Source organism: Genypterus blacodes, unplaced genomic scaffold (assembly GCF_046128005.1).
Source record: "Genypterus blacodes isolate CSIRO-AG114 ecotype Tasmania unplaced genomic scaffold, CSIRO-AGI_Gbla_v1 ptg000110l_1, whole genome shotgun sequence".
In the NCBI taxonomy this organism is placed as follows: Eukaryota; Metazoa; Chordata; class Actinopteri; order Ophidiiformes; family Ophidiidae; genus Genypterus; species Genypterus blacodes.
The window spans coordinates 1,295,164-1,323,064 of NW_027466914.1; the positions used below are offsets into that span (position 1 = coordinate 1,295,164).

The 27,901-nt window shown below is 45.1% G+C and overlaps 4 protein-coding genes across 5 annotated transcripts; 1 reads left to right on the top strand and 3 right to left on the bottom strand.

The window, feature by feature from the left end:
• Positions 1–3: 3 nt before the first annotated feature.
• pck2 (phosphoenolpyruvate carboxykinase 2 (mitochondrial)) lies at positions 4–4,125 on the bottom strand. The gene is made up of 10 exons (XM_076161043.1): positions 3,879–4,125; positions 3,566–3,750; positions 3,415–3,485; positions 3,121–3,256; positions 2,777–2,964; positions 2,519–2,681; positions 2,213–2,428; positions 1,826–1,963; positions 1,599–1,694; positions 4–1,492 (listed from the first exon to the last, which is right to left on the bottom strand). Exons 1-10 carry the CDS (start codon positions 3,908–3,910, stop codon positions 1,023–1,025), a joined length of 1,695 nt encoding a protein of 564 aa, XP_076017158.1. The 5' UTR covers positions 3,911–4,125; the 3' UTR covers positions 4–1,022.
• Positions 4,126–11,756: 7,631 nt separating this feature from the next.
• psme1 (proteasome activator subunit 1) lies at positions 11,757–16,402 on the top strand. Its single transcript, XM_076161123.1, has 11 exons — positions 11,757–12,003; positions 12,278–12,310; positions 12,406–12,468; positions 12,550–12,651; positions 13,782–13,839; positions 14,441–14,538; positions 14,672–14,740; positions 14,871–14,938; positions 15,393–15,447; positions 15,625–15,711; positions 16,149–16,402. The coding sequence occupies exons 1-11, from the start codon at positions 11,965–11,967 to the stop codon at positions 16,224–16,226; spliced, it is 750 nt and encodes a 249-aa protein (XP_076017238.1). The 5' UTR covers positions 11,757–11,964; the 3' UTR covers positions 16,227–16,402.
• A 245-nt stretch (positions 16,403–16,647) lies between these two features.
• Positions 16,648–18,603, bottom strand: fitm1 (fat storage inducing transmembrane protein 1). Its single transcript, XM_076161122.1, has 2 exons — positions 18,189–18,603; positions 16,648–17,557 (listed from the first exon to the last, which is right to left on the bottom strand). Exons 1-2 carry the CDS (start codon positions 18,473–18,475, stop codon positions 16,873–16,875), a joined length of 972 nt encoding a protein of 323 aa, XP_076017237.1. The 5' UTR covers positions 18,476–18,603; the 3' UTR covers positions 16,648–16,872.
• Positions 18,604–20,117: 1,514 nt separating this feature from the next.
• On the bottom strand, positions 20,118–27,747 carry dcaf11 (ddb1 and cul4 associated factor 11). Of its 2 annotated transcripts, none has more exons than XM_076161096.1 (15): positions 27,553–27,747; positions 26,908–27,130; positions 26,554–26,681; positions 26,058–26,176; positions 25,700–25,764; positions 25,436–25,536; positions 25,008–25,154; positions 24,076–24,130; positions 23,621–23,689; positions 23,259–23,316; positions 22,619–22,804; positions 22,331–22,484; positions 21,987–22,139; positions 21,798–21,904; positions 20,118–21,709 (listed from the first exon to the last, which is right to left on the bottom strand). In XM_076161096.1, exons 2-15 carry the CDS (start codon positions 27,114–27,116, stop codon positions 21,566–21,568), a joined length of 1,695 nt encoding a protein of 564 aa, XP_076017211.1. In that variant the 5' UTR covers positions 27,117–27,130; positions 27,553–27,747; the 3' UTR covers positions 20,118–21,565. The 2 variants fall into 2 exon arrangements, with proteins under 2 accessions (XP_076017211.1, XP_076017212.1); XM_076161097.1 differs by having other exon boundaries at positions 27,336–27,747.
• Between the last annotated feature and the right edge of the window lie 154 nt (positions 27,748–27,901).

A 27,901-nucleotide genomic window follows, 5' to 3' on the forward strand; every position in this document is an offset into this window, starting at 1 on the left:
AAATACAGGATGTGAAAATGTCTTTATTAAATGTGGCACCAGAAGCAGTTCTGCATTCACATGTGCAGTCGAGTCTTCATTTAGAATTACTGAGTCCGTCTTATTTCCCATTTTCTTCTGCATCACAGTCTCTTCATACATTATTTTGCGTTGAAACGGATGAAAAAGAGCAGACGTCTTTTCTGCATTTGCTTCGATTTATTCATTGCACCATCATAAAAAGCTTCGACATCCAACTTCTAAAAAATAGCTCATAATCTCAGTTGCATTTATTGGTCCAACAATTCACATATGTGTGTAAACATCACCTGAAATCATTGATTAATCAAAATAATATAACAAAAGTGGCTGAATGAATGCATAGTAATGTGTGACCCCATGGGAAATCTGTCACAAAGTTTAGAGTTGTTACGGGACTTCTGATAAATGGTGTTTAGATAACAAAACACTTTGCCAGTAGTTTTAAAAGGAACAGAGTTTAGATTCACTTGAACCCAAATAATAATAGAAATAAAATCGCGTCAGCATTTTTCCCGGGAATATCTTTGGGCGATAGCTTGTAAACATTAGGAGCATTGCAAAAATGTCTAGAAGGCACTACTGTGTTCCTGCAACCTGCTGGGCTGAGCAGGGGTGAAGGGAGATGTGGTGTTTGATAACGGCTGCTTCGAAGGAATTGAAACTTTGTGAGGCCTGAGTCAGATTTCCACCCCCGCGCCCCCTCACTGTTCCCTCAGTAACGCAGCGTCGGTGTAAAGTAGTGTGATAAGGGTACAGTATTGCATGGTAGATCATCAGACCTTGACATTTCATTCCTAACAGATTTCTCTCCATCGAAGAAGAGAAAGCGAATCGCTCACTGGATTTACATATACAGAGAACCAGTGTGATGACCCAAAGACATCACCAATGAGTTGCTTGGGTGACCCGGACCCGATTCTCTGTAGATGTAAACACGCTGCTGTGCGATTAATTGGACGCTCTGTCTTCAGTGACCTCTTCCCCTCCCCGTCGGCAGTTTTCTAGTTGTGTACCCGGTCCTCCAGTGCCTTCAGCTCCGCCCCCACCTGAGGCGGCAGGTCAGCGCCCACCTGCTGGGTGAAGTAAGCTTTCAACTCCTGGGTCTCCTTCTGCCAGAAGTGCTTGGGCACGTCGAACAGGGCGCCCATATCCACATTGCCACTCAGGCCCATTGTATCAATGGTGCCATCTTGTGGCAGCCAGCCGATAATGCTCTTTCTCGCTGCCTCGTCGTCCCTCTCCCGGCTGCAGCGCTTGAAGATCCACTCCAGGACGCGGGCGTTCTCGCCAAAGCCGGGCCAGAGGAAGGAGCCGGTGGCGGGGTCCTTTCTGAACCAGTTGACGTGGAAGATCTTGGGCAGCTGAGTGGGGGCCTTGCGAGTCTCCATGCTCAGCCAGTGAGCCAGGTAGTCGCCAAAGTTGTAGCCAAAGAACGGGCGCATGGCAAAGGGATCGTGCATAATCACCTTGCCTGGAGGAAAACAGTTAACACCAAGTTCTTACTCTGTTCTGATGACAAGGATACTGTCATCGACACTGACAGGATTTCGAACATATGGAGGTGTGTGAGGATGTACCTTGATGCTCAGCTGCTGCAGTGGCTTCAGACCTCATGGAAGCACCGACAAACACTCCATGACGCCAGTTAAATGACTCGTACACCAGAGGGACCCCTGACGGAACCAGAGAGTTCAGATTACGGCACGGTTCCACGCAGCAGAGGACAGAGCTGAATGCCTTTAAGCAATGACATCATTTACGGTACGGGGCAGTTGGTGAGTGTAAACGTGAGAGCGGCACCGACCTTCAGGCCTCCTGCCACCAAAGATGATGGCATCGATGGGGACACCCTCCGCGCTCTCCCACTGGGGGTCGATGATGGGACACTGAGACGCTGGGGCGCAGAAGCGGGAGTTGGGGTGCGCACATGGAGATGGACTTCCTGCTCACAAACAGGAAACACGTTTTAGACAGTACATACATTCCATTTAGACTTTAGTATCAATTTCATAGTGGATAGTCCTGAGTTCTGAGTTTCGGTCAATGATTAAAGGAGAATGTGGTCCAACTTTAAAGCTTTGCCTCTTTCTAAAAGCGTTATATCAACCAACTAGCTGCTGATTAAAGTGATTGGACGGTGATTGACAGTTTTGGTCAGACTGCAGATGACTGGTACATGTTTGTCCGTTACCTTTCTTCCAGGCGTTGCCGTGCCAGTCTGTGAGTGTGACCCCAGCTGCGGGGGGGTCCAGGCCCTCCCACCACACGCCTCCATCGCTGGTCTCGCCAACGTTGGTGAACACCGTGTTCCTGGCGATGGTGGACATGGCGTGGGGGTTGGTCTTGTCCGAGGTGCCCGGGGCCACGCCGAAGAAGCCGTTCTCCGGGTTAATGGCCCTCAGTTTACCTGCAGATGCAAACGCGTCTTAGCAACAATCAATCCCCCCTTTACTGTACGTACGGAGTGAGAGAGAGCACCAGCGTCCGTCGCGCTCACCCTGGCTGTCAAACTTCATCCAGGCGATGTCGTCTCCCACGCATTCCACCTTCCAGCCGGGCAGAGCCGGTTTCATCATGGCCAGGTTGGTTTTGCCACAGGCGCTGGGGAAGGCTGCTGCCACGTAACGCTTCACCCCCTGAGGGTTGGTGATACCCAGGATCTGAGGAGAGGACGAAGGGTCAAAGTTCACCCTGTGGTTCACGTACACAAGCGGGCAGCCATTCACGCTTAAGTCTCACACCCGGTCATTCTTACCAGCATGTGCTCAGCCAGCCAGCCCTCGTCTTTGGCGATGCGGGAGGCGATACGGAGGGCGAAGCACTTCTTACCCAGCAGGGAGTTTCCTCCGTAGCCGCTGCCAAAGGACAGGATCTGCCTGGTGTCCGGCAGGTGAGATATCAACACCTTCTCTGGGTTACAGGGCCACGAGTTGACCAGAGGAGCTGGAGACGGGAGAGAAACAAACAATGAGAGGGAGGGAGAGAGAGAGAGAGAGAGAGGGAGAGAGAGAGAGAGAGAGAGGGTAGAGAGGAAAGAGCAGCAGAGGACAAGGAGAGGAGGCAAGGAGACATGGAGGAGCAGGTTTCTGGACTTGGTACCTTTGAGCGGTAAGGGTCGTCCCAAAGAGTGCTGACAGCGGACAAACTCCACACCGTCGGCCAGTTTGTTCAGCACAGGTGTGCCCATGCGTGTCATGATGCCCATGCTGGCCACCACATACGGCGAGTCGGTCACCTTAAAGGAGAAGAACACAACTTTGACTCCTGTTCACCGTGTTCACGAGCACTGAAGCATCGTTGGGAGTGATTTCCACACAGCTAATCAATGTTCATGTTTACAGCTCATGCCGTGTCATCACAGGCTGGGACACTTTGATCTTTAGGCGTCAGTACCTGGACTCCGTATTTAGAGAGCGGCGAGCCTACAGGACCCATACTGAAGGGAATCACATACATGGTCCGGCCTGTGGACCACAAGAAAGACGATGAGCGAGTGAGCGGAATTTCTCATTTGTATTCTGTAGCCGACTCTTCTCCAGCGTACCGGCCATGCAGCCGGGGAAACGTTCCACTCGAGCTCTCTGCCAGTCGGCCTCGCTCATCCAGCTGCCCAGTTGGCTCTTGGCCCCCCCAGCAGGGACGGGGATGGTGTCCCTCTGCACCTTGGTCACGATCACCGTCTTGCTCTCCACCCGAGCCACGTCCTTAGGATCTGTACGCGCCAACCAGCTGCCAACAAGAGCACAATAGCAATCAGAAAATAAGTTAACAGTGACTTCTGATCTACTTGAGGGGGGAAATGATGAGACGATCTCCCTCCATACGTCCTAAGATGTCAGGATGTACAAAGAGCTCACCAGTTGTCATATTTGGAGAGCTTCTTGACCATCCCATCCCTCTCCAGGCCTGCCAGGATGTTTGCGCTCTCCTCCGCCGTCCCCGTCACCACGTGCACGCCAGACGGTTTGCACTCCTCCACCGCCCCCTTCACAAAGTCAGCCACAGCCGAGGGCAGCGAGGGGACGGAGGCCAGGGAGCGAACCCCGACGCTCGCCCCGACACGACCCCGTCTGCAAGAGGAAAGCACCAACAGGCCAGGTTTAGAGCTGCGTTTCAGCCGAGCCGTTTGCTTTACTGACCTCTACTGGTGCTCCAAGGAAATACAGTAATAGTGACAAAGCATAAGACAAATAAACACGTGGCTCTCTGCATGAGCAAAACTATGACATCATACGAGAAGGACAGCATTTGTTTCTCTTCACAGCGTCTGACTTTGAGAGTTTTTTCGCTTCACACAGCAACAACAAAACAAAGACTGCACTGCATCAACTGGCAGATAAATGACAACGCATCAATATTCTAAAGAGAGAGTGTGTAGAGTTCATCCTTTTGTCTGGTATTCATCCTGCAGATGAAGATGTTTTACTGCAATTCCAGGAATCATCGAAAGGCTGGCTGGTCTACTGTCGAATGCTTTCATGGCCTCGACTTACAGAAACACACCTCTCTCAATCATTTATGAGACGCTGATAGTACCATGATCAGCGATAGAGGAGTGGGGATTGATTAGATGAGCTGCCTGTGTGCTGTTGGTTAACAATGTCCTACCAGGTTTCCCTCCAGATAAATGCTACCAATAGAAAATCAGTTTATTTTCATATAAAGTCCACTAAAGAAGTCAAATCCATGTATTTGTTATTCTATAATCCCATAATTTCCCGCCCTGGTGCTTTATTCTCCACTTCACAGTGCTGCACGCTCAATTTCAGCCTGTGTTTCTAAGTAATTCCCTAAGTTACAGTTGCGTGGTTTCCATGTGACACAGCTGATAATGAGATGTCAGTGGTTCCGCGGGGCCGTTGGTGAAACACGAGAGGCTGGAAACGGACTCCTCCACATAAAGAGAGAGGCATGGAAGGGGGGCGGCCCATTGTTGGTTAGCAGTATGATATTCACAAACACAAGCCACTGTGCAAGCTGTTAAAACAGGGTGTAGGTGTGTGTGAGTGTGTGTGTGTGTGTGTGGCAAATATTGTCACTGGGCCTACAAATCACACTGCGGTTGTTGGGTGAAAGAAGAGGCACCACGGGACACGGCTGCCCTGTCAAATGCCAGCATGTAGATCACATGCACATGCACACACACACACACACCACACTTATTCTCACGCAGGCAACCATGCACACACACCTCATCTGGTCGTACAAAGGGCACGTGGATGGGCAAACTGAGGCGTTCGCCAAGAGAAAGTAGATAACGAGTAACTTGATGGCGAGGGCAAAGAGTGGAGAACGACCTCATGCTCACACAGAACACAGTACATGTACTTTGTTTGACCATTAATGTAAAAAAAGTCAAACTCAGTGGAAAGGAAACGGTTGAATGAACATGAACACACACACACACACACACACACACACACACACACACACACACACACACACACACACACACACACACACACACACACACACACACACACACACACACACACACACACACACACACACACACACCTTGAAGTTGCCTCCCAGCTCTTCTCTCAGGCACGTCACTAGACTTCTCTAACCGTGCGGGCGGTGCATGGCACTGTGATTGGATTAGTGAAGGAGATGATCCGGGATAAATGGCAAATTCATTTAGAGGCGTTTGTTAATCGCTGGTTTGCTCCCTGAAGCAGGGAGCGTCGGTTGACTTGAGAGGGTTAATGAGGGGAAAGCTGCGGCGGGAGATCAGTGCCTCTTTTTCTTCCTCATTTGCATGCAAAATGTTTTCATTCTGGGAGAAGTCCAGTGACCTTTGATCTAAATTGACTCAAACTCATTCCTCCCTCCCTCCCCTCCCATGCCTTTCTCACTCCCTATTAAGGCCTCATCCCATCCCCCGAAGCTAATGAGGACATAATGCTACACACTCATGCTTCCAATCAACAAAGTGGGATATTTGGCAACGGAATGCTACTATTTCCTAACGGTGGATTATATAAATAAAGCTTCAGGGGAGGATGATGAAATAAGGCAGAGGAGTGAAGGGAGATCCTGCATGTAGGGGTGTGTCAAGACTCCCAGAGATGGGAAGAACAAATGTGCTTGGGCTGTCTCTGGCAAGGAATGTTCCTTTGCTCAGAACAAGGAAACACACCTCCACACCACAAACCAATCCACATGCAGGACACACAGGCACGCCTACCGCCATCCAGTCAGGCCGGTCAATACGCTCAGGGCAGAGTCTGCCATTGAGCAAACCACCAGAAAACAAGACTCACATAGTACACGTACGTGCACGCACACACACACACACACACTGGGATGAATCAGCTGCAGACGTGCTGTGGTGAAGACGAGGAAGATGCACCAATTGTCAACAATAGTGTCATTCAGTCACTCGCATGCATCCAGAATGGAAAACAAAAGCACAGACACAACGCCAACGAGTGCTCACTTGTCTCCAGAGTCCCTGTGAGACATAACGGAGTCATCTCGATCCCTGAGGGGGCTAAAGCGATCAAGAATAGGAAGGAAGGAAGGAAGATGTAAATGTGTGTGTTTTAGCACAAACATGCATCAGATTTGTTCCTTGTTGCAGGAGATCAAGTCTGACAAGTTGCAGCTGACAAGGAAGACTTCACAATGAGATTTAGTTTCAGTGGTGTAAACTGTGAGATAAGGTTATTGCTCAGTTAATTTCACTGTTTAAACACACCAGGGACACACAAGCCGGTGTAGAGGTTCATATCTGTGTGTGTGAGCACATTATGAATGCTGTGTAGAAGTTGGACTCACGCCAGATGCCTTATCTCTCAACAGATCCTGTATATTCTTAGTTTAGAACAAGCTTGAAAGAGAAATGGTTTAAGATCTAAAAACTTCCATCATAAAACAGAGCAGTCACATTTAGAAGCTCAACACGTGATTTTAAGCGATTTAAAATATCGAAAACCTTCGGTAACCGAGTTTACATCAAGTAAACTAAACTTTAAAATGTTAAAAATGAAAATGCAGATGAAGGCGACGGTAGAAGCTGAAATATAATAAACTTTAAGACTTTCTGAGCATCAATGATGAAAAAAAACTAAAGTGATGTCCTGCAAACAGTCAAATTACAACATAAAACACGTGTTAAACTGTAAATACTCGCCTTCGTATAACTCCCAGCAAAAGGCACGACATCTCCGGTAGAAATGATGAAGATTAAAATGAAAACAAATATATATAGTTTGAAGTTGAAGAGGGTAGACGTCTAATCGAGACTAGAGCCGCTCACAGCTCATATCTGTGTGCAGAGAAGGGACCTTGCACTTTGCACAACGTGTACATTCACACACAGGGTTCCCCCTCCGTGGACACAGACACACACACACACACACACACACACACACACAAACACTCAGTCTGATCAGCTGTCCTGCCGTTACACCGAAGCGATCGGTGGCGAAACTGAACCTAACTAACCTCCCACACTGACCACAAAGTCTGTGCCGAGCCTAGACTAACTAGTTTCTGCTGGTTTGTCCGGTTCAAGTCGCGGTTTTGTGGCTCAGATCAGCGAAGAAGAGGAAGATGAGGCGTTGTTCCTGCTGGCTCCGCCACGCCAAAGGAGCTTAACTGTTGCAAAAAAGTATTTTAAAGTTTTAATTTGTGTTGATCCTTCTTAGTTTGTGTCCATATTGTTGTGTTACACACACACACACACACTCCCATCCCGGGCCCCCCTCCCTCCCTCCAAAATGATGCAAGATCTCTGACTTCCTTCACCGGCAAAACTGCTCGACAAACCCGGAAGTGCGAGGCAGAGTGGAAGAGATGATGAGTTTTATCTTCATCAAATGAACTACAAACACTCGTTCCAATAATATACATTTTATTTTTTTATTTTTTAAACGATGAATACGTTTATTCTGCTAATTATTTTTATTCAGATAATATGTCTGGACGTTGCAGATGTTTTTTTTGTTTTGTGGTTCATGGATCGAGGAACAGATCAAACTTTGTGATCAGGTTCATTTACTCAAGCGCGTAATCGCTCCATTCAGGTGCAAACATTCCATACATTTGTTTCCTCAGCTGACACGCGTCCCTTTTAAATGCTGATTCAGCAAGGACTCATGTATATTCAGCTAATAATGGCATCAGTTGAAGCCACGCGTTTGCTATAATCACAATAGAGACGAACATGAGACTTAGGTGTACATTTAGACATACTATTAAATTCTCAAATAACAGGTTTTATGTAACAAAATGCAGTTGGTGAACATGGCTGAGAATTGTGTGCCTCCCCTTTTGCACATACCTGATGTTCACAGACTGTTTTTGTAGAGCATTTGTTAGATTTGAGGATCACAACAAGTTAGAATCTCAGACGGAATCTCTTAAAGTTCAAGTAGGCACGATATTCAAGTAAAAGTACAAAACGTTCTGTGACTGAACTCTTGAGTTGGGCTCTACTTTTGGTGAAATCCTCGCCATAGACGCAAAAATAAAGAATGTTTGTTGACTATGAATAGAAAGTAAGGCAGATTTCTAAATATTGATCCTAAATATTGGACAGTGCTGTCTGTCTGCCATTGGAAGCTGCAAATGTACAACATTCTTAACTATTAAAGCATGGAATCCTGTACTTTATAGACTATGGTCAGTTTTACTTTCAAAGATAAGCCAGAGGCTGCTTCATATCTGATCCTGACTGTACAGAGTCATTTAGTGTGTCTGACTCTGGTTTGTAAATTATGAATTTCCTGTTAATGTTTCTTTACTGGGACTTGGGGGAGGGGCCACACGCACACAAACATGAGATGGGAGAGGGGAAGTAAAGGGGTGGGGGCGGGACAGAAGACCATACTGTAGATATGAGTGAGAGAGATAATAAGAGGCCCAACACATCTGGTTAAACTTCAGCCTTTTTGTCTTGTGTTGTCTGATCAAATGCGGAGTCAGCAGCCCTGCCACAGCGACGTACACACACACATGCACACACATTCACATCAGCATGAAGAAATGCACACACGATTGCTCTCACAAATGCAACCCATGGTTATGAATGGGAACATTCAGAAATGCAGCCATATGCAAAAAAAAAAAGACAGAGAGAGACACACACACACGCACACACACAGACACACACACACACACACACAAACACACACACACACACACACACACACACACACACAGAGCCCATGGCATTTTTAATCATTGATCTGCATTGCTTAACAGACAGCTAAGTTAAAAAGTCCTCTTATTTAACTTCTTGTGCAGAACAGAACTTGTGTGTTAAAGCTCGAAATGACCCTCACCCATCTGCAACTACTCAAAGTCGAGTCACATTTTATTTAACTACTTTGTGTCCAAATGCCAAAGCTCTCATACAAACTATTGTGCCCCCAGAAAATACAACTGTGAACATTAACCTACTGTAAGTGTTGCTAATAAACACTGAAAATCAATATGATTTACTCAAGCCTTTACTGTTGTGCCCCTCTGTGGATCAACGTATTGATGATGTCAAATGAGGTGCACAGGTCACTAAGGCAAGTAAGCCAAACAGTAAGACCAAACTTAAAAAATCGGATCCAAAGGAAAACATTAACCAAGACGACATATTCCCTGTAGATGAATCTGTTTGTCAGAGGGATTCTGTCTTGACTTTGTTGTTGACATTGTCTTTTCTGCTTGAAAGACTACAAAAGATAGTTCAGCTGTCTGCAATTTGATCGAAGGTGTCAATACACTTTAGATTCCATTTGATATAGATGTCATCAAGGTGCAGTCAGTCAGCCCTGTTGTGTATGTGTAACAGGAATTACTTGTGTAACTGCCAGCTAGACGCCCTGAGGTAGATAATCATTGAACATAATTAACATTAAGACTCATATTAACCTTATGGCTACTGTTATCCTTAAATTGTCAGATATGCCATATACAATTACTGCACAGTTCTCCTGTATGATGTATTGAAATGGGACCTTGGGATGTTTGTAATCCTTGCATTATCCGCTACAAATGTCCTTCCTGTCACTTTGTGCATTCATATTACAGTCTGAGTTATGTTGAAGCCCTGTAGTGCACTTAACAGCTGGTATTTCCTGGTATACATCTTTTAAGCTGAGAAAGTGAATGTAGGCTTTAGCAGAGTAGTTTAGAGTTTTGAATGTTTTCCTCCTTTCCGTTCTCTCTCCATACATCTCAGCCCACACTTCTGATCAGATTCATGACCTTTGCCTGCAGTGTTCCTCCATGGCCCTGGTTCGAGTGACACTCTATGGAACACTCTTTAATCAGTCACTTCATCACATCAAGGACTCAATAACAAATAGTGATCCCAGTGTAAACAGTTGTGAGTGCAGTGCACCCTCTGCCCTTTGGATCCAACCTTTGGATGTTGGCTCATGTCTGGTGCATGATGAACGGGTGCTTGACTGACTCCTCAGCCATTACAATGGATGTTTGAATTTGACATTCACCTCAGTCTGCATGATAACGCCACCTTATCACCTATTTTACCATCCTTTTGATAGTCCTACTGTCTTAGTTAGGGACCATTCATCTAGTGATTTATTAGCCCGTAGCCATGTTGCATTTGCCTTATAAACTCATTAACAAAGCTTGTTGCTTGTGTCACAGCGTTACTGTTTCGATCCATGTAACGCTGCAGGCTGGATCCTGTTTACAATGGGAGGCTCTGACGTCCTATATGTTCCCTCGGGAGTATTTGTTTTAGTCTGTACCTTTACAGGAATAACCCTGGCTCTTTCCACAAAGCTCCTGATGAAAGAGTCGACGTGACGCTCCATGACCGCAGATCTCAATTGCTGACACGTTTTGCCTACATGCTGGTCTGATGAATGCTGACTTCAACTTGGGCCATTCTGTTGCAAGGATTTTTTTTGGAATTGTTATGTTAAAGCCAAAGTAGAACATTCAGTATTTACAGTCATCATTTAGACACATACATTAGCAAAACTGACTAATATTTGACACTGATAGTTACAGGAAAGCAACAAACTTGGGATGTATAATTTTGCCACTAATGTAGATAATGAGGCAAATGAGAAGGCTTCCTATTTTCAAGGGTTCTTCAGATATTGATATTCTTGGTAATATTCTTAATATTCTTGGTGATATTAATATTAAAAATCATAAGTGTATTTAGAGTTACCATTATAGACTAGTGGTAGATTTTGAGTCAACAAGAGTAGCTGGTTCAGAGGCCCTTTAATACAAACGTATGAGTTGGATTCAAAGAACAAAACATTTGACAGATTTACCCAGAGTGTGTGAGTGTCATACTAAGTTTACAGGATTTTAACTGACTGCAATAAGAGCAACAGCACCATCTATTGGACATATATATAAGGTTGTTGTTGGTAATTTTGATAAAGACATTTCTGATTTTAGGTGGTGAGTATACACTGTAAGAGAGATATCAGTGGATACATACATACATACATTAGAAAGAACACATTGGGTTGACTTTGTATTGTTTGTTTGTTATTTGTAGTGCAAACGACAATTTTCTTAATAAAAACTACAATGTACATATTATAGTTTCGATGTAATTTATAACTTATTACTTCATGAATTACAAATAAACATGCACATTATTGTGTATGTTGTTTTATTTCTCCACAGAAGGCCCCCTGCTTTACCAAGAACAACAGAAGAAAAAAGTCCATAAAGACGCCTGCGTCACCACGCATTAAAGACTACGCATCCCATGATGCACCGGGTCCCGTAACCGTCAAAGAGGAAAGTACGGAACTGTGAAAAATTATGCTCCGCTTTACTTTCATTTTCGCTCCTTATGCTGACTAACCGTGTGTGGTCTCCGCGTCGTTTGTGGTGTTAAATTGAGCAGAAAACGCTTTTGTTTTGCCTCACACTTTATCTGAAAGTAAAGCTTTGTTTTATTAAGTAGTTACATTAGTATTTATCAACACAGACGAAATGGCTTCTCTCGATGTACGCCCCGAGTCGAACAAACAGGTGAGAACGAGAGACTGTTCGATACTTTATTTTCGGTTTGAAAGGGGTTAAGTTACTATAAATGATATTTATTTATCTAAAGACCCCAGTTTCATCATAAAGCTGTGTGTATAGACGTTACGTCAAGAGGTGAGCATGATAAGAGGTATACAAGGAAGTCAGCAGGGGTCGTTTCAGGCGAGGTCAGCTATCAGACAGGTGATAAACCTGAATGTCTGAAGAAAACGGATAATAACAAATCATCCAAACTAAATCATTTACTATCTTTTCACAGGTGGACGAGTTCTGCAAGTGTCTGACAAAAGAGGTGATTTATTGAGTAACTACAACATTTTTCTAAAGGTTTTCCCATATTGATTAAAGAGTGTAACATGTATTCTTTATTGCTTACGTGCATAACAGGCAGAAGACCTGGTGTGCAACTTTTTCCCTCAGAAGATTGAAGAAATGGATCTGCTGCGAAAGGTAGCTGTTCCAAACCTTTGAAGAAATCCTTTGTTCGCAAATGGGTTGTCAACAATGAATGTCTTAATGTCTCGTTTTCAGAAATCCTTCAGCCACAATGACCTGCAGTTCCTGAAGGCACAATTGGACATTCCCATCCCAGATCCTGTTAAAGAGGAGGCCAAACGCAAGAAGAAGGAGGAGGTAAATCCTGCACGCGAGTTTTACTTCATATAATCGATTCATCATCTCTCCGAAGGACATTTTATTCCGCCACGTCTGCTTGTTTGTTTTTAGGTTTACTTAAAAACACATGAATTGATTTTGACTGAACTTAGTGGAATGTAGGGAATTGTCTAACCGCTTTTCTCTTGGTTTGATTTTGTAAGAGGGTCGGCTTTTAATTAGTCTTGTTTTGAGTTGTGAAGATATGAGCCACTGCCAAGGAAATGAAACACCCACAGACTCTCTTATGGTGTTGAATGGAATATTAAAAACTAGGGCCAAATGATATAAAATCTAAAATCTTCCGTCTCTAAGAGTCAATGAAGTATTTTATTTTCCTAACCTTTAAAAGTGTCAAGAGTAGTCAGCCAAGGGTTTAAATTTAGTTTTACATATAATGTCAAACAAAGTGCTGCAATAGAATACTTCGTTACTAAGGCAACCGGTTGCAATTTTCTAGGACTGTGTTAAGAAATTGGCAGCAAACCTTTTTAATTTGGATCATAAAATCTTTTTTTTATATCAAAAGTTACACCTCAAACGGGAGTTAATAATTCTTTTTTTGGGCATGAATCATATTCTTCATATTTAGTTTTACTGAACCTTAATGTTCATAAATCTGCGCTCAAATAGGATGAGCCTGGATGAGCAGAAGATCAAAAACAGGGCTTAGGCAAGTATGATAAATACCCCGCAGGTGCTTTATGCTCTAAATTAATCTCCTCAAAAGGGTTATTTAGGGATCCGTATTTGTTAATTCACAAATAATGTTATATCCCAGTTGCTGTCATGTTCTTGGTGGAGTTTTAGACAGGGAAAGAGTGTAATGCTGCAGTGTTGTGGCATTTATGAGAGAAATTGCAGTAAGAAGAGTATCTGGGATCAAACAGCAACTTATGGGAATAAAGTCGAGGCTATTGGTGCATTCACCGGTCCTGTGTGAGGTTCAGGGACCGCAGGAACTAGGTTACATCTCATGCAAAGGAAACATTAAACATTCACATCTTCACGTAGCCCGCCAAGAAAAAAAGGCACACGGGCGAGCTGTCTGAGTGATTAATAGGAACAGAAAACTCATTGACCTGATGCCGTCTGTTCTTATGTTCCAGAAAGAGGCAAAGGAGGAGAAGAAAGACAAGGACGGTGATAAAGAGGATGAAGACGCAGGTAAATGGGAAGAGATAGGCGACGGTGAGGAATGATGAAGCAGCCTGCTGTTCAGAGATTATTAATACGATGATCCCATGTGGTCCGACACAGTCATCTTATTCGTTTAGACAAGGACATCCCTGTTTATGGGAGTCTTGTGTGATTGCAGTTTCCCGTAAAGCAACATGGTGAGTAAAGGGAGAAGATGATAAGGTGCAGCTGTGGAGAGAGAAATATGTTGGAAAAGGTTTAAAGGCAAAGAAAGGTTCCACTAATGTCTCATATCAATGCTTGATGTTAAGTATTTTGGAGAATTTCTGGCATTGGCGTTATTCTAGAAACAGGAATAGTCCCTAATGGGGGAAAATTAATATTTTGGGAAAGTATCCAGGCATTCCTGTGTCGAGCTATTCCCGTACCAATGCTGGAATAGAGGAGTCCAAATATAAATGTGAGAAAATACGGTTCATAACCTTTTTAGGTATTTTGCAGATCAACCGGAAACTGTGGAGCTCTTACATTTAGATTTCATGTGCATATGCAGCATTTAAAAAGAACTCATCCTATAAAACTAACCAAGGCTAACTCAGACCCATGATGCACCTTGTGTTTCCTCCAGGGCCTCCTTGTGGTCCCATCGCCTGCAACGTGCACATTGAGGATCTGCTGGATGTGGTCAAGCCCCAGATCCAGACCCTGAAGGAGAAGCTCAACACGGTCAGTCTGTCCCATCGTGTCCTCATCACCTTCATTATCACAAAGCCCAATCAGAAGCTCATCTCAGGCTCAGAACACTACGAGTCTGTCACATATTACACTACAGATTCCTAAATTTGGATTCTTCTGGCAGGTATCCGTCTGGGTGCAACTTCAAATTCCTAAAATTGAAGACGGCAACAACTTTGGAGTGGCTGTCCAGGTTTGTGATCTGAAATACTTTGATGAAAGAGTGATGCAGTGTGTTGTGTGTGTCTGTGTGTGTGTGTGTGTGTGCCTCAGTGTCTTATTCCAGACAGCTGGGTTTTTATGTCTTTGCACTTGTCTTACAGGAGAAAGTGTTTGAGCTGCTGACCAACACACGCACCAAGATCGAGGCATTCGAAACTCAGATTTCAAAGTAAGAGCCCCCAACACGGCAGTTCATCTGTGGGAGTTGTTTTTATTTGAGTAATAAATAAGCCAAAATGTCATCTCTTGCTCTGTTATCACCCCTGGTTATTTTTTTTGCTCATTAGATTCTTTCCAGGTTAAAGTTTGGACAGAGCTGTGCTGAGGTCATTAATCACCACAAACCCAAAACTAACACAAAAATACACTCCTGCTGCAATGAGGTCCAATTAGACAAAAGATCACAGGGCCACAAGGTCACAACACTGTGTTTAATTACAGCTCCCCCATCAGGCAAATCTGTGTACGTCACTTACATTTGACCCACGGTGTCGTCCATGTCGCGTTTGAATCTGAAATGCTGACATTTAATAGTTAGGTCCTCACTTAGACAATCGGCGACATTTTAATGATTGTTGTTTATAATTAGAAATGAATGACAACTTTCCTGTTTGGCCTGTCAGGTATTACAACGACAGAGGCGACGCTGTGGCTAAAGCCTCTAAAACCCCTCATGTGGTCAGTATCCCTCCTCTCTGTGTGTGTTTGTGTGTGAGTGTGTGTGTTTCTCAGTCAACCAGGTCATTCAATACCACATCAGTAGTAGTTCAAGATGTTGCGCAACTCATTCAAGCGGCTTCTTCGGTCCGAGAGTACATAAAGCTACATCTTTGTGTTTATCTGTGTGTTTTGCAGGGAGACTACCGACAGCTGGTTCACGAACTGGACCAGTACCAGTACACCGAGCTTCGTCTTGTGGTTCTGGAAATCCACAACATATACGTAAGACACCTACTATTGCTTGTCTTATAGATAATAATCAGTATTCCATCTGGTTTATGCGTGCGTATATGAAACGCTCCAGCTGCGTCCCAGTAGAAAGGATGGTGACTAAATGGAATCCATTTCTTGGTAATAGGAGGGTAATTAGAGTAATTGCTGTGCCTGTGGTAAATTGATTGGTGCTCCAGGTTCCGTCCATTAATCACTGTGTCTTTCCTCTATTCCACTATTCTCCTCGTGTGTTTGATGCTGCTAATGAACAGGGAGGTACAGGTGATGATGAAAGGGGCCGTGTGACTTGATCACGGCTCTTTATCTGTATCTGGTGTCTCTCATGTTTTGCTCACTCTCTCCCTCTCTGTCTTCCTCACAATGTGTTTCTGTCCGTGTCCCCTCCCCCGACACACTCCCTCCCTCTCTCTCTCTCCCATCATCAGGCTGTGCTGTTTGACATCATCACCAAGAACTACAACAAGATTAAAAAGCCCCGAGGAGCCAAGGCTCTCATCTACTGAGTGCGACTCCACACAGCACACACACGTCCCTGCTGTACGCCTTCTACTAGGATACAACCAGTGTTGTATGACACTCATTAGTAACAATACTCACTCTGCCAACAATCGTCTAATTTTTGCGTGTTGAGTTTACGGTTTAGCTCAGATTACAGAATAAAGCCAAATGATTATTACAACACTGTCTGCATTGATGTTGTTAAGTTTCTTCTAGACAGGGTGTTTACCTCTAGGAGTGAAATCTGAACTTGTCACATATTAAATGTTTTTCTCTGCAGTATCATTCCATCAAAAGTAATCATTCGTGATCCTCCCTTCATTATTCACTTCTGTTCTATCCCAGATTAGTTTACCTACTGAGCCAACGCTCCCTCACTACATTCCTTTACTGTGTGTCCATATAGAGACATTCCCCTCTGGAGATCACCAGTGTGTGTGTGTATGTGTGTGTGAGCGATGGTGTGTTTTATAGGTGCTATTATTAAACTCCGGCCTTGACATGGGAACACACATGTGCCTTCCTATTAAAGAAGCTGGGATCATGTCCTCATTCCATCTGCTTCTTTTCATAACCCAGAATCCCTTTTGACTTTTGTACCTTCTAGAAGTCCAAAGCTTACAACCTGCAGCCCAAAACATCATTTTAGCATTATTGCAGCTGTTTGTCGTCGTCCATGGCGGGGAGAAGTCCTTCTCCTGGCAAACCAGGAGAGCCCCAGCTTGGCTTAAGTCTGTACCATCCCTGATAGAGCCCTCTCCATCCAAGGTAACCCAGAGCTCCTCCTAGCTGCTGGGAGGGAAATTTTGGGAAGTGGGCGAGTAAACACAGCAGCAGGAACATCCAAAGAGCCAGAAGAAATACACAGAGGAGGAAAGTGATCCTTAAAGGAGCTCCTGCACGCCTCTGTAGAGGCTTTGTTTGGGCCAGGTAGGGACCAAATACAGACATCTCCTCCACAAGCAGGAGGCAACACAAGCAGAGGATGAGAGCGTCCTGGGATACTTCGTAACCTCTCCACACCATGCTGGCCCTGAGGCAGGAGGCCTTGGTCTGGTCTTCATGGAGGAGCAGCAGGGGCTGTGCTGAAGAGCCTGAGCCCTGCACAAGAGCCCTGTCTTGGTCGGTGGTCATGATAGGTTCGTAGCAGGTCCCGGCAGCATCCTCCAGGAGGGTCAGGACACGACGACAGCCCCACCACAGGAACCCCACAGCCCCTAACCGAGAAAGGTGACGGAGGGAGAGAGAGAGGCATCGGCGGGCCGAGAGGGAGAAAAGGAGGATGAAGGAACCGGTGAAGACGCAGGTCCAACCCCACGTGGACGGAAGGAACTTCCTGGGAGCCGCAGGAGAAGCAGGTAATCAGTGCTGTGTGAATATTCATCACAGAAGCTACAACAAAACACAATAATTCAATCTAGAATCCTGTTGGTTTAATGAGCTTGTGTACCTGTCTCTCTGTTGCCATGGACACAGCGAGGTTTAGGACTAAACTAATGTAAAATGGTCTATATTAAGGGTGGAATTATTGCTAATTATGGGATATGAGATATGGACTCCTTTTACCTTTTGCAATTTCCTCAAAGTTGATTGGCTGCCAAAGAGAAGATGACTTCAGACAACACACATATTTCATAAGATTAGACGACCTCACAGGAGCTTTAAAGCCTTCTGGGCTCCGATGTGTAAAATGTGCAGTTGAATGGGTACAAATAAGGGACCGGAACAAAGAACTGCTCATCTTTACCGACCAGTGATTGGATGTTATGTCACAATGCATAAACAAGGCTTTCAAATCCATAATCTGGGGCACAAAGGGTATTTGTTTGCATTCTAATCCTGTACAGGAAGGTACCAATAGTCTAGTCTTAATTTCCCCTTTGACTCCCATGACATTCAGACGACTTTGGATGAAAACATGCAGGTGAAATCATGCAGCAGGTAAATTCAAGTCCAAGCATCCTCACCTGTACAGGAAGTTGTTACTGTTGGCGAAGATGTTGTACTTTGACACCCACAAACTCAGCACAGGCCCGAACAGAACCACACTGGACAGAAAGAGGTGGAAATGGCATCTGACCAGGCTGCACCCAAAAATGCCGGCCAGTAAGTTTGTCAGAAATACCAGAGCAGCATTCAGGAGTCTGATGATGAACCTTCCTGGCAGGCTCAGCTCGCCAGCAAGGTTGCGTAACTTCTCCAAGTTGATCTCTGATATGAATCCATTTGTTATGTTGTCACTCTTCAGATCCATGTGTTTCTCTTTCTGCCTCTGCTTCTTCCTCTCTTCTTCTCGTTTGTCGGCCTGTGCTGGAGTCTTCTGCTCCTGCTTTTGTCTTTTTGTCTGTGTTGAGATACACACCAGTCTGTTTCTACTTTATCACTGTCAGGCGCACTGAGAGCACATGGTTTACAAAAATACAACCACTCGCTCCCCTTTCCCCTGCAAAGCCCAACCCCCTCCACATGTGTTGACACGGTAACGGCTGTTGCTGTAACTGTAGCCCATTATTCCAAAAAACAATGGGATCAAAGGCATAGTCTTGGATTTGATCCTGCACGGAGCATGACGTCCCAAAGACCGACTCCTTGGATCGTCAGCGAACAAGAAACTCACACAAACGGCTTCTTTAAATTCTCCCCCTTTGGTTCTCCTTTAGTCTCCCACATCCATTCTTAGCGTCAGCTGTTGGTGCCAAAACTAATTTAACTTATAAACTGTTGCCAGGCTCCATTTGGCACCAGGAACAGCTGCATTCCTCCGCCAAGCACTCACAGACATTTTATTTCAGGCTGAGGCCGTGAGCCTTCAACTTTCTTCAAAACAACCCCAAGCCAAACTGAATACATTTAGTTTTGCCCTCAGATCCACGTCAGTTTAATGCATCAGGGTTATTTTCATTTTCACACTTCCCATAAAGGCCCCGGGTGCATATTAACACAGATATCATGAGCTAACGTGGAACAAAACACTATTCCTATAAGTGAAAAGTGAATGTAACATGTTTACTTCTGCCAAGGAAGCTTTCACCCCTGCCTCAAAGTTTAATTTTAGCAGGATTACTCCAAGTTATGAGCTGATTTAGTTGAGACATTTTGTGGAGGGTGAGGCACGGCTCAGACATGTTGGTGTGGCTCCGAATGAAGCAGCAGATCCAGGAATTCTTTGAATGATTTCTTAATAAAATCTGACACATTTATGCCAGGATAAGATGCTCAATAGGCGCAATTCAGATGAAGCTCAGACGCTTGGACGGGGAGACATTAATGGAATTGCTGTATAGATAAACACAGGCAATTATCACTAATGTGTAGTTTAGTTGCTGAATCAGTAGCTTGCAGATGTACAGGATGTTCAATAGTTATGGTTTATAGATCCATCAAAATATCCTTTAAAATACCTTAACTATTTATGAGAGTCGTTTCTTTCTCTTTAAGCTCTTTAGTTCTCCCCTCTCATTCAAATGTAATATTATATTTGTAGTTCTCAAGTGGAATTTGAAGCTGAATACGATGATGTTTTCCAGATGCCTGACCTGCTCTGTATATTTACCACAAAGATAAATGAAGCATCAGTCTTTTAGTTGAAACTTCAGCCTCAGATGATAAAGTATCCCTGTAGTACTGGTGGGTTTTTAATCAGGTTTCTCTTAAGGAAGGAGGAATAGATAAGTGTAAATGAAACCAGACGTATTGGTGCCGAAGAATCTGGCTCTAATTTTAGACCACTTAGTGCATTCCTGTCATTACAATGGCCCCAAATGTGGCTTTGCTGCGGTTCCTATAGCAGCTAATTGTCTGTAGAAGGGCTGCTGGCAATTGCATATCCAGCAGTTATATTGAGCTATGCTCCACATTAGAGATATCATAAAAAAAGGGACTTGACAACGCTGTGGTAAGTTTAAAGAAATGTTTTATTGTTACTGTAAAACAATTGTCTGAAAGTGAAACATGGGCTTTGATATAAACACTTGAAAATTGCATATACAGATTAGAGTGTGTAAGTTTGTATCCACACACACACACATTCCCAGTCCAATCACTGAGAAATTCACCTCAGAACATAATCACACACATTCAAACCCTTTGATCGGATCACAGATTGGCCAATATTATTATTTTTGTCTCTTCTTCTTCTTAAGGCTTGTGCTCACAGAGTTGAGTGCTGATCTAGGATCACTGATATGACCTCAGACTTAAAAGCTGGATCCGTAGCCTCAGGAACCTTTAGAGAGTGTGTGTAGAGAATTCACAAAAAACGGATTTTCTAACCCCCGACCTGCCCAAAAAAAAATGTTTTCCCTTCCAACAGCTGACAAAGTGATAGAAAAGGAAAAAAAGCGGTGATAAAGTCAAGAAAACAATGAGAACTATGACATTTGACTTCAACACACAGTGGACAGGTGTTGAAAGAATACCAGAGTGATGGTAAGTAGATTGACCTAACTAGCATTTTCAAATCTCTCTATGTGTAGGTTAACATATGCAAACTGCTAAAATTGTCCTGTACAGTTAAAGCATTATTCCCATTATTTCCAGCTTGCAGTGTCTCCTCTTTGATTGATCAGTATCTAATCAGTGACAGGTGACGACGTTACCGGACCACTTTGCAAGTTTACCTTAATACTTTTTTTTTTTTTTTTTTTTTTAAAGTGAACGGTACAGATGAGGGGCGGAAGAAGGCCATGAGTCTGACACGGACACACACACACACACCAGGAGGCTCCTTTAACAGGAATCTAGCTTCATCCATCCTCTTGTTATGAAACGTGGACTTAGCCGTACTCGTCACCGACAGGAGTCACACTGACGACTTTGTGAGTACACTCCCTGAACACATATACCATTAAAATACTATACATTTATACAGAATTAACATGGTCAGCGTTTCACCCTGCGAGATCTAACATTGATTTAATATACAACTAACTTACCATTAATTAGCTGAAACTGCTTTTCTTTTTTTCTTCCTCCTTCAAAGCACCATAAGATCTGTTTATGAGAGTGTGTTTTACTTTGATAGCTCATTAAGTAAGTGCTGCTAAAATGTGATTTGCACTCTAGAGCTTCAGCAGATTTTTAACATGTTCCCGGCCAAAAACGACAGCTTTGGCTAATTTGTTTTGTTTGCGAGTGGCGGAGAAAAAAAACCAAAAAGTCATGAAAACTCATTTCGATCTGCGCTAATCGGCACTTTTAACAATACGAGGCTATACTGCCTTCCAAGTTAACACTTCACAACCACACCATAAATGTTATCATGATATTCCAGCATTGAATTAAGATATTTAAGTGTCTCTCTCTCTCTCTCTGTCCTTGGAGGTTTACTGCCGGCGTCGCCTCCTCACTTCCCCTGTAAACTCTCCACAGTCTCTCCCTCTGTGTTGCTGGTTTTCTCGCCCGTGTTCCAGCCTTCCGTCTCCCTGTCGCTCTCCTCGTCTAGCGGGTGAGTCTGTCTGTGCTCCCACATTCGCACGGCCCCGTCCCACTGTAAACACAAGAGAACACGCTGTAATGAGTGACCGATTCCCTCCAGAGCACACCAGACATTTTTGGACGGCTTGCGCTGGACTCACAGAGCTGCTGATGATGTTGTCCTCGTACGGGTGCCAAGTGACGTCCCTCACGCACGCGTCGTGGCCCGACATTCTGGCTATCACCCCGCCCGTCAGGACATCATAAACTGGACAAACAAATGTAGTTATTGTGAGGCACTTCCTGTATAATAAGCTGCTTTAATTGCTTACATAAACATAACGACTCACTGATGATTTTGCCCGTGGAGCAGCCGGAGTAGATGAATCTCTGTCCGGTGCTGAACTCCGGAGAGAAGCGGCAGCGGATGAGAGTGTGCAGAACCCCGTGGCCGCGGTACGTCATCACCGAGGTGTCGCCTGTCAGCTTGTGTCTCTTCAGGGCTGCAAGGAGGAAACGGGCACAACAAGACTTCTTACATTAAACTGATTTAACAATTCCATTTGTAGGAAACTGTCTTCTTGGCCCATCCCTTTGCTCCTCTATAACCTCTGATGGTGAGAACTCTTCCCGCACTTCCTGCCCCTGCCTCACTTCATTCTCAACTCATTTCCCTCTCGTTTCCTCTCCTCACCTCTCTGGGGAACCTGCTGCCAGCGGTAATCCCAGTTCTGCTGCGTGACGGCCAGACGCGAGGCAGCCAGCCCCTCCTTGGGTGAGAACTTTCTGACGTCCCACAGCTTGATGGACTGGTCTTTGGAGTTGCTGATCAGGTACCGTGCGTCACCCTGAACGAAGCATTAAGACGTTAAGACAGAGACAAAACTGCAAAGAATAACTAGATATCATCCTAAACATGGATCAGTCTGGACATGTGTGATAATACATCAGCTGCATTCCTGTCTAAGCCCCTCCCCCCCACCTTGCTGTGGATGAAGGTGATGCCGTCTCGGTGTCCGGCCAGCTGTCCGACGGGCTGCGGCCTGTCCTCCCGCAGCGTCCGTCTGTCCCACACCTTGCACACGGCGTCGTCACTGCCGGAGAAGAGCAGCTGGGACGAGCCGTCGGCAAATGCCACCGCGTTCACGTCGTCTTCGTGGGCATCGATCTGAGGAAAGACGCGCGAGAGACAGGGTCAGTGGAATGTGTGGAGTGTGTGTGTGTGTGTGACTGCCTGTGTTCTGTGGGCTTTTGTGTCTGTAGGTTTGACAAAATCCAAGTTTCCAAATAAAGCACAGAGGCACTAAGTCAGCAGATGCGAGGTGCGGCAGGGACAGAATGAGAAACAGTGTAACACGGTGATGAAGCAGATGGCAGAGGTCAGCTTCTGACTCCTCCACGAGGGCGAGGGCGGGGGTGGGGTGGCTGCTCTGTGTGTCGTTAGGCTACAGACGGCAAGGCGGTGTGAAACTTTCACTGGAGGCGGGACGGATTCCAGTCCGCTCGTGTCCGGCTCACCTTGACCGCAGGATGAGGTGCAGATAACACGACGCAGAAACAGGAAGAGACAAGCAAGCAGGCGTATTCTCTCACACTCACACAGACACAGACACACAACTAACCTTCAGCGTTCTTTTATTCTGCTCAAGATCAAAGACGTAAAGGCAGCCATCGTTTGCCCTGAAAGGAAAGGACACATTCATATTCAGTGTTCCATAAAGCAAGACGGGTTATTTATAAAAAGGTGCAGATCTGTGCAGGACCCATTTAGTGACAACAACACTTTAAATGTGTGGAGAAATGTCCCGTATTTAAGATGCTGAGGAGAGCATGCTTCATCAGTATATGCTTTAAACGAGGAAGATCTACTGACTTCTATTCAACCTGCACACATCGTTAGAAAACTAACAGCTGCTCAGATTCACATTTTGGGGAGAGACTTCACACAGATCAGGGTTGGAGCACTAAAATGAGCTGTACTCACCCTCCAAGGATCTCTTTACTGTCTGTGGACGCAGCCAATGAGAAGACGCAGAACCTCCGCTCATCTGGACTACAAAGCACACAGCACACACAAACACAGAGAGACACATTCACACAAGCAGGTCGGTGCACTGCAGCAATAACACCATTATTGGATTACAGCTCCACAGTCTACTCCATTCCACACTGAAAAGCTGGATAAGGACACACACACCGGGTCTAAAACGCAGCTTCTGTTTGCACTGCTGAGGGTTTTAACGGTGGTTTTAGTTGAAATGAGCCATAATGATCCCCTGCGTTATCAAAGTAACACACAGAGCCAGAGGCCTGATGGATGAACGGAGGACAGCATCATTCATTCTGGCGGTAATGATGAAACAGCAGGGCTGGCTGGTAGGGAATGATAGATTACCTTCGGCGTAGCGCTATAAGTTACTATGAGGGGGAAACACTAACTTGAGGTCCAGGGCGGTGTGGTTTTCACTGTCTCCGTCTATACTGCACAGGTGGACTGTAGGGGGGGGGGGGAAACACAGATACAGGTTAGATACAGGAAAGACTAGTAACAGAAAACACTCATTCATTAGTAGTTGTGCTGCAGGAAACGTCGCAGGGCTTCGTTTGTTCCCTCCGCTTCCTGAAGTCATGTATCATAAGATAATCTGCCACACAAATACGATCCCTGCCAACCACACAACTTAAAAAAGAACTCAGTGGGATCCTGTAACCGTTCCAGATTGCTAAGTGTCCCAACATATTTACCTCAGAGGGCAGACACATTATGATGTACACGCAGAATGGAAACGGGAACGTTCTCGCATTGTGTTTGGGAATGTTCCCTGGTTAAGTCTTCCAGGTTCTGTGTGGATGGAATGGTTTAAGTCCCAGTCTGTGCCTATTAGAGGCCGGATCTCAAATATCAAACCTCTAAATGTTTTAGTTTATCGTGATTGGCAGGAATACAGCTTCCAGAATTGTTCTAAAACGCCGGAAAACAGCTGCAGCTCCGGAGGTGAAAGAATGAGCAGGGAGCGTTGTGGGAACAGCATCCTGCGAGTTTGTGCTTTTACAAGATCCTGTTGATGGTTGAACATATTTCAGACATTCTCGACCTTTATCAAACTGAGGTCTCTGTCCTCCTCCACGTGAGCGTTGTGAGCATCAGGCATGTGAGTGAGCCGGCATCACGTGAGTTTACGTGTAGAAGGAGATGTTCACTCTCAGCTGTTCATCATGACACCAGAGAAGCAAATGAGAGCAAAGACGCCGCCGTGCCGTGCTGAGGTCAAATTAAAGGGTGATTGCAGCACAGATAACAGCTCTGAGGGTCTGTTTGGCTCTTGCTCTGTTCACTCTTTCATCACACTTTACAGGTCCATTAGTCTTACTGTAGTCAGACCAGCTGGAGTAGAGCACGTGATTTGTATCGGGAGTAAAGCAGACATCCAACACGCTCCAGCCCACATCCCGCGCCTTTACGGTTCGCTGGAGACGAAAGCGTCCCCTGCTGGTGTCGTACAGGCGGATGTTCTGGTCTGCAGCGAGCAAATGACAGAAAACATCATGGAGTCATTAAAATCATAGCCTAACTTTGCTGGTTTAGGCGTTTTTTCCAAATATTCCAACACCATTTTTAAACTTCCTTGGTTTCCTTATCTGGTGTTTACTCAACATGTCGCAATCAAAACAGGTAATTCAAATATTAAAGATGTAAATCTGATCACATAATTGCATGTAAAATATACTTAGCAGCCTTACATGTCTACAGCTCTCTTACATATTGATGAGTTCTCAAGTTGGATCCTGAGTTATTTACCTTGGCAGGCAGAGAGGAACATGTTGCCATCCTCGCTGTAGACGCCACAGAAGGCTTTCTGCTGGTATGTATCCTTGTGGGATACATAGTTTGGCAGGAAACTGTGAACGAACACACGAGTCAAAATCATTCGATAAGACGAGGTCATGAGACAATATCGTGTTTCCTGTATTATAAATGTTCACAGTGAGATACAGCAGTCGCATATTAGAAGAGATTGTGTTGGTGAGTTGGTGAGAAGCGGTAGGTGGAAATCACACTCACTGTGTGCGAATGCGACTGCACTCTCCGTGGGAAAAACTGGAGCCTCTGCATCTGCCTTGTTCTCTCTAAGAGGCACAGAGCAGAGAAGAAGAAGTTGCATTGTTTAAGAACCACAGTGCATAAAGCTGACAAGACAAGTGATTAATGAATCACTGAGTCACATGGCTTGTTTGGCCACAGTGGGCTGTAGTAATGTAAAGATCTTTTATTTTCTACAAAGTCCTTGTAAAGTGACCAGATTGAAATGTAACGTTTTGTCATCTTGTTCTGTGTTGAAACCTGCCAGCGCTCATGTTTGCATTGCAGGATAGAGCTTTTGTTTTCAGTGCCTGGCCAGTTTGGATGTGTGTGGTCTGACCTCTGCGATCATGTGGGTGAAACTCTGCTGGCCTTTCATGGTAGAGGAGGCGGTGGCCAGCAGGATTTGAGTCCGGATCTCACTGCGATCCACTTCGTTTGTGTCCGGCTGAGTATCCACTGGCACCGCAACAGAACAAACACATTCTACTATTAAAACACTGATGGACATCGGACTTTCACACTCCTGGTTCTACATTCTTTACTGCAACCGGACACACTGTTCAGGCCCTTTGCTTGGTATGCAAATGACACAAAAAGCAACATTCTTTGATATCATTCACTCATATTGCAGACAGTGTGTGAGATTACGCAACAGCTCAGCCGTGACAGTGTGTTTGTGCTGATCGCTGTTTCCTGTTGTTTCTACATCACACATACTGTATGCATTTCAAACCTGAACAGTATAGGATTTAAACAAAGTGTGTGGCATACGGGGTGAGAATACTTTACATTTGAACCATGTTTACGTCTGGACAGTGTCAGTGTTCTGTTACCCGGGGGATTGTAGCGGTCACCCAGCCGACCCTCCCAGGCTCCGTCACTGTCCTCATCAGAGTCGGAGTAGGACTGGACCAGCTGCAGCCCTGTGGCTCCGCTGCCATGGACCAGCCGGACCTGGCCCCTGCACACACACACACACACACACACACACACACACACACACACACACACACAACACGACATGAGCTCAACCACCAAACTGGAACTATTTCATGACTGGTATCTCTACTTTCTGTACAAAGATACAGATATCCCTTAAAACAACTAACTACTAACAAATAACAATATGAGCCAAGACAAACTTGAAACACACTCTTTACAGCTGTGTGTGTTTGTGTCTAAATCACCTCCTCAGTAGGTAAGCCAGGACTTCTGCCAAGTCGACGTCCTCCACTGATGCTGACTGCCTGTCTGCTGTCCTGCGGCCTTGACTACTGCTGCTATTGCTGCTGCTGCTGCTGCTCTGGTTGGGTTCTGCTGGATCAGTCTCGTCTGCAGGGTTGCCACTGGAAGAACCCCTTCCACCAGACATCCCAGAACTGGACTGAGAGCCCATAGACTGAAGAGAGCCTGGATAACAAATGCTCTGATTAAACCTGGTTTAACCTGAAAGATGACATATGTCTAGATAGCACATGGAACACAGCAGACTACACCCAGGCACCACAATAAAGCATCATGCAGACGGCCGAACAGAGGGAGGGAGGCAGCAGTAGTGATTGTTGGCCCTTGTTATAACCTTACAAACAAAGGTGATCGATAAGAAAGAACTTACATAATGTTAAGTAAGGGAGTTACTTAACGTGCACGCGCTACATTGAGAACAGTCTGGGTCATTTTCCACATGTCATCGGATTCACACTTCTTCCTGTTGGCGACTAACGCGCTTTTCAAAACAACTGGACAAACTAAATATGGTGGCTCGTCATATGATTGAAGAGCAATGGCTGATCTGGATGAGCTAGCTAACGGTGCTAACGAGTCCGCGTTACCTTTCGACTGTCACACCGTCTTGTTGACAGCCCGCGGTTCGGCTCTTCCCCTCTGCTTCACTGCTCCCCCCGCTGCTCTGCTTCCGTGTTGTTTATCATGTAGCGCTGGTAACACGGACACGGAGGTAGTGCTTTTTGAACGGCGCAGTGTTTCATCGCGTTGCCAACTAACCGGACGTTACGTGACGCGCCATGTTGTTTACAAAAGTGAAGAAAAAACCCTGCGCGTGCCCCTGAACCTCGCACTGTCACGTGACCGCCCGCTGGGCTGTTATAGAGTGTAATGTGTTCTATCTATCTATCTATCTAACTAACTAACTAACTAACTAACTAACTAACTAACTATCTA

What these genes read in the sequence shown, in the direction of transcription:
- pck2 (XM_076161043.1), bottom strand. Translation starts at nt 3,910, where the DNA reads ATGGTCAAGAAGCTCTCCAAATATGACAACTG. An exon ending in TCTCTAAATACGGAGTCCAG is followed by an intron (nt 3,257 to 3,414) that starts GTACTGACGCCT and finishes TTCTCCTTTAAG; the next exon opens with GTGACCGACTCGCCGTATGT. An exon ending in TGGTGGCAGGAGGCCTGAAG is followed by an intron (nt 1,695 to 1,825) that starts GTCGGTGCCGCT and finishes TGGTTCCGTCAG; the next exon opens with GGGTCCCTCTGGTGTACGAG.
- dcaf11 (XM_076161096.1), bottom strand. Translation starts at nt 27,116, where the DNA reads ATGGGCTCTCAGTCCAGTTCTGGGATGTCTGGTGGAAGGGGTTCTTCC. An exon ending in TGACCGCTACAATCCCCCGG is followed by an intron (nt 26,177 to 26,553) that starts GTAACAGAACAC and finishes TTGCGGTGCCAG; the next exon opens with TGGATACTCAGCCGGACACA. An exon ending in TCACCCACATGATCGCAGAG is followed by an intron (nt 25,765 to 26,057) that starts GTCAGACCACAC and finishes TGTGCCTCTTAG; the next exon opens with AGAGAACAAGGCAGATGCAG.
- fitm1 (XM_076161122.1), bottom strand. Translation starts at nt 18,475, where the DNA reads ATGGATCTGAAGAGTGACAACATAACAAATGGATTCATATCAGAGATC. An exon ending in AGTAACAACTTCCTGTACAG is followed by an intron (nt 17,558 to 18,188) that starts GTGAGGATGCTT and finishes TGCGGCTCCCAG; the next exon opens with GAAGTTCCTTCCGTCCACGT.
- psme1 (XM_076161123.1), top strand. Translation starts at nt 11,965, where the DNA reads ATGGCTTCTCTCGATGTACGCCCCGAGTCGAACAAACAG. An exon ending in GCCCCGAGTCGAACAAACAG is followed by an intron (nt 12,004 to 12,277) that starts GTGAGAACGAGA and finishes ATCTTTTCACAG; the next exon opens with GTGGACGAGTTCTGCAAGTG. An exon ending in ACTTTGGAGTGGCTGTCCAG is followed by an intron (nt 14,741 to 14,870) that starts GTTTGTGATCTG and finishes CTTGTCTTACAG; the next exon opens with GAGAAAGTGTTTGAGCTGCT.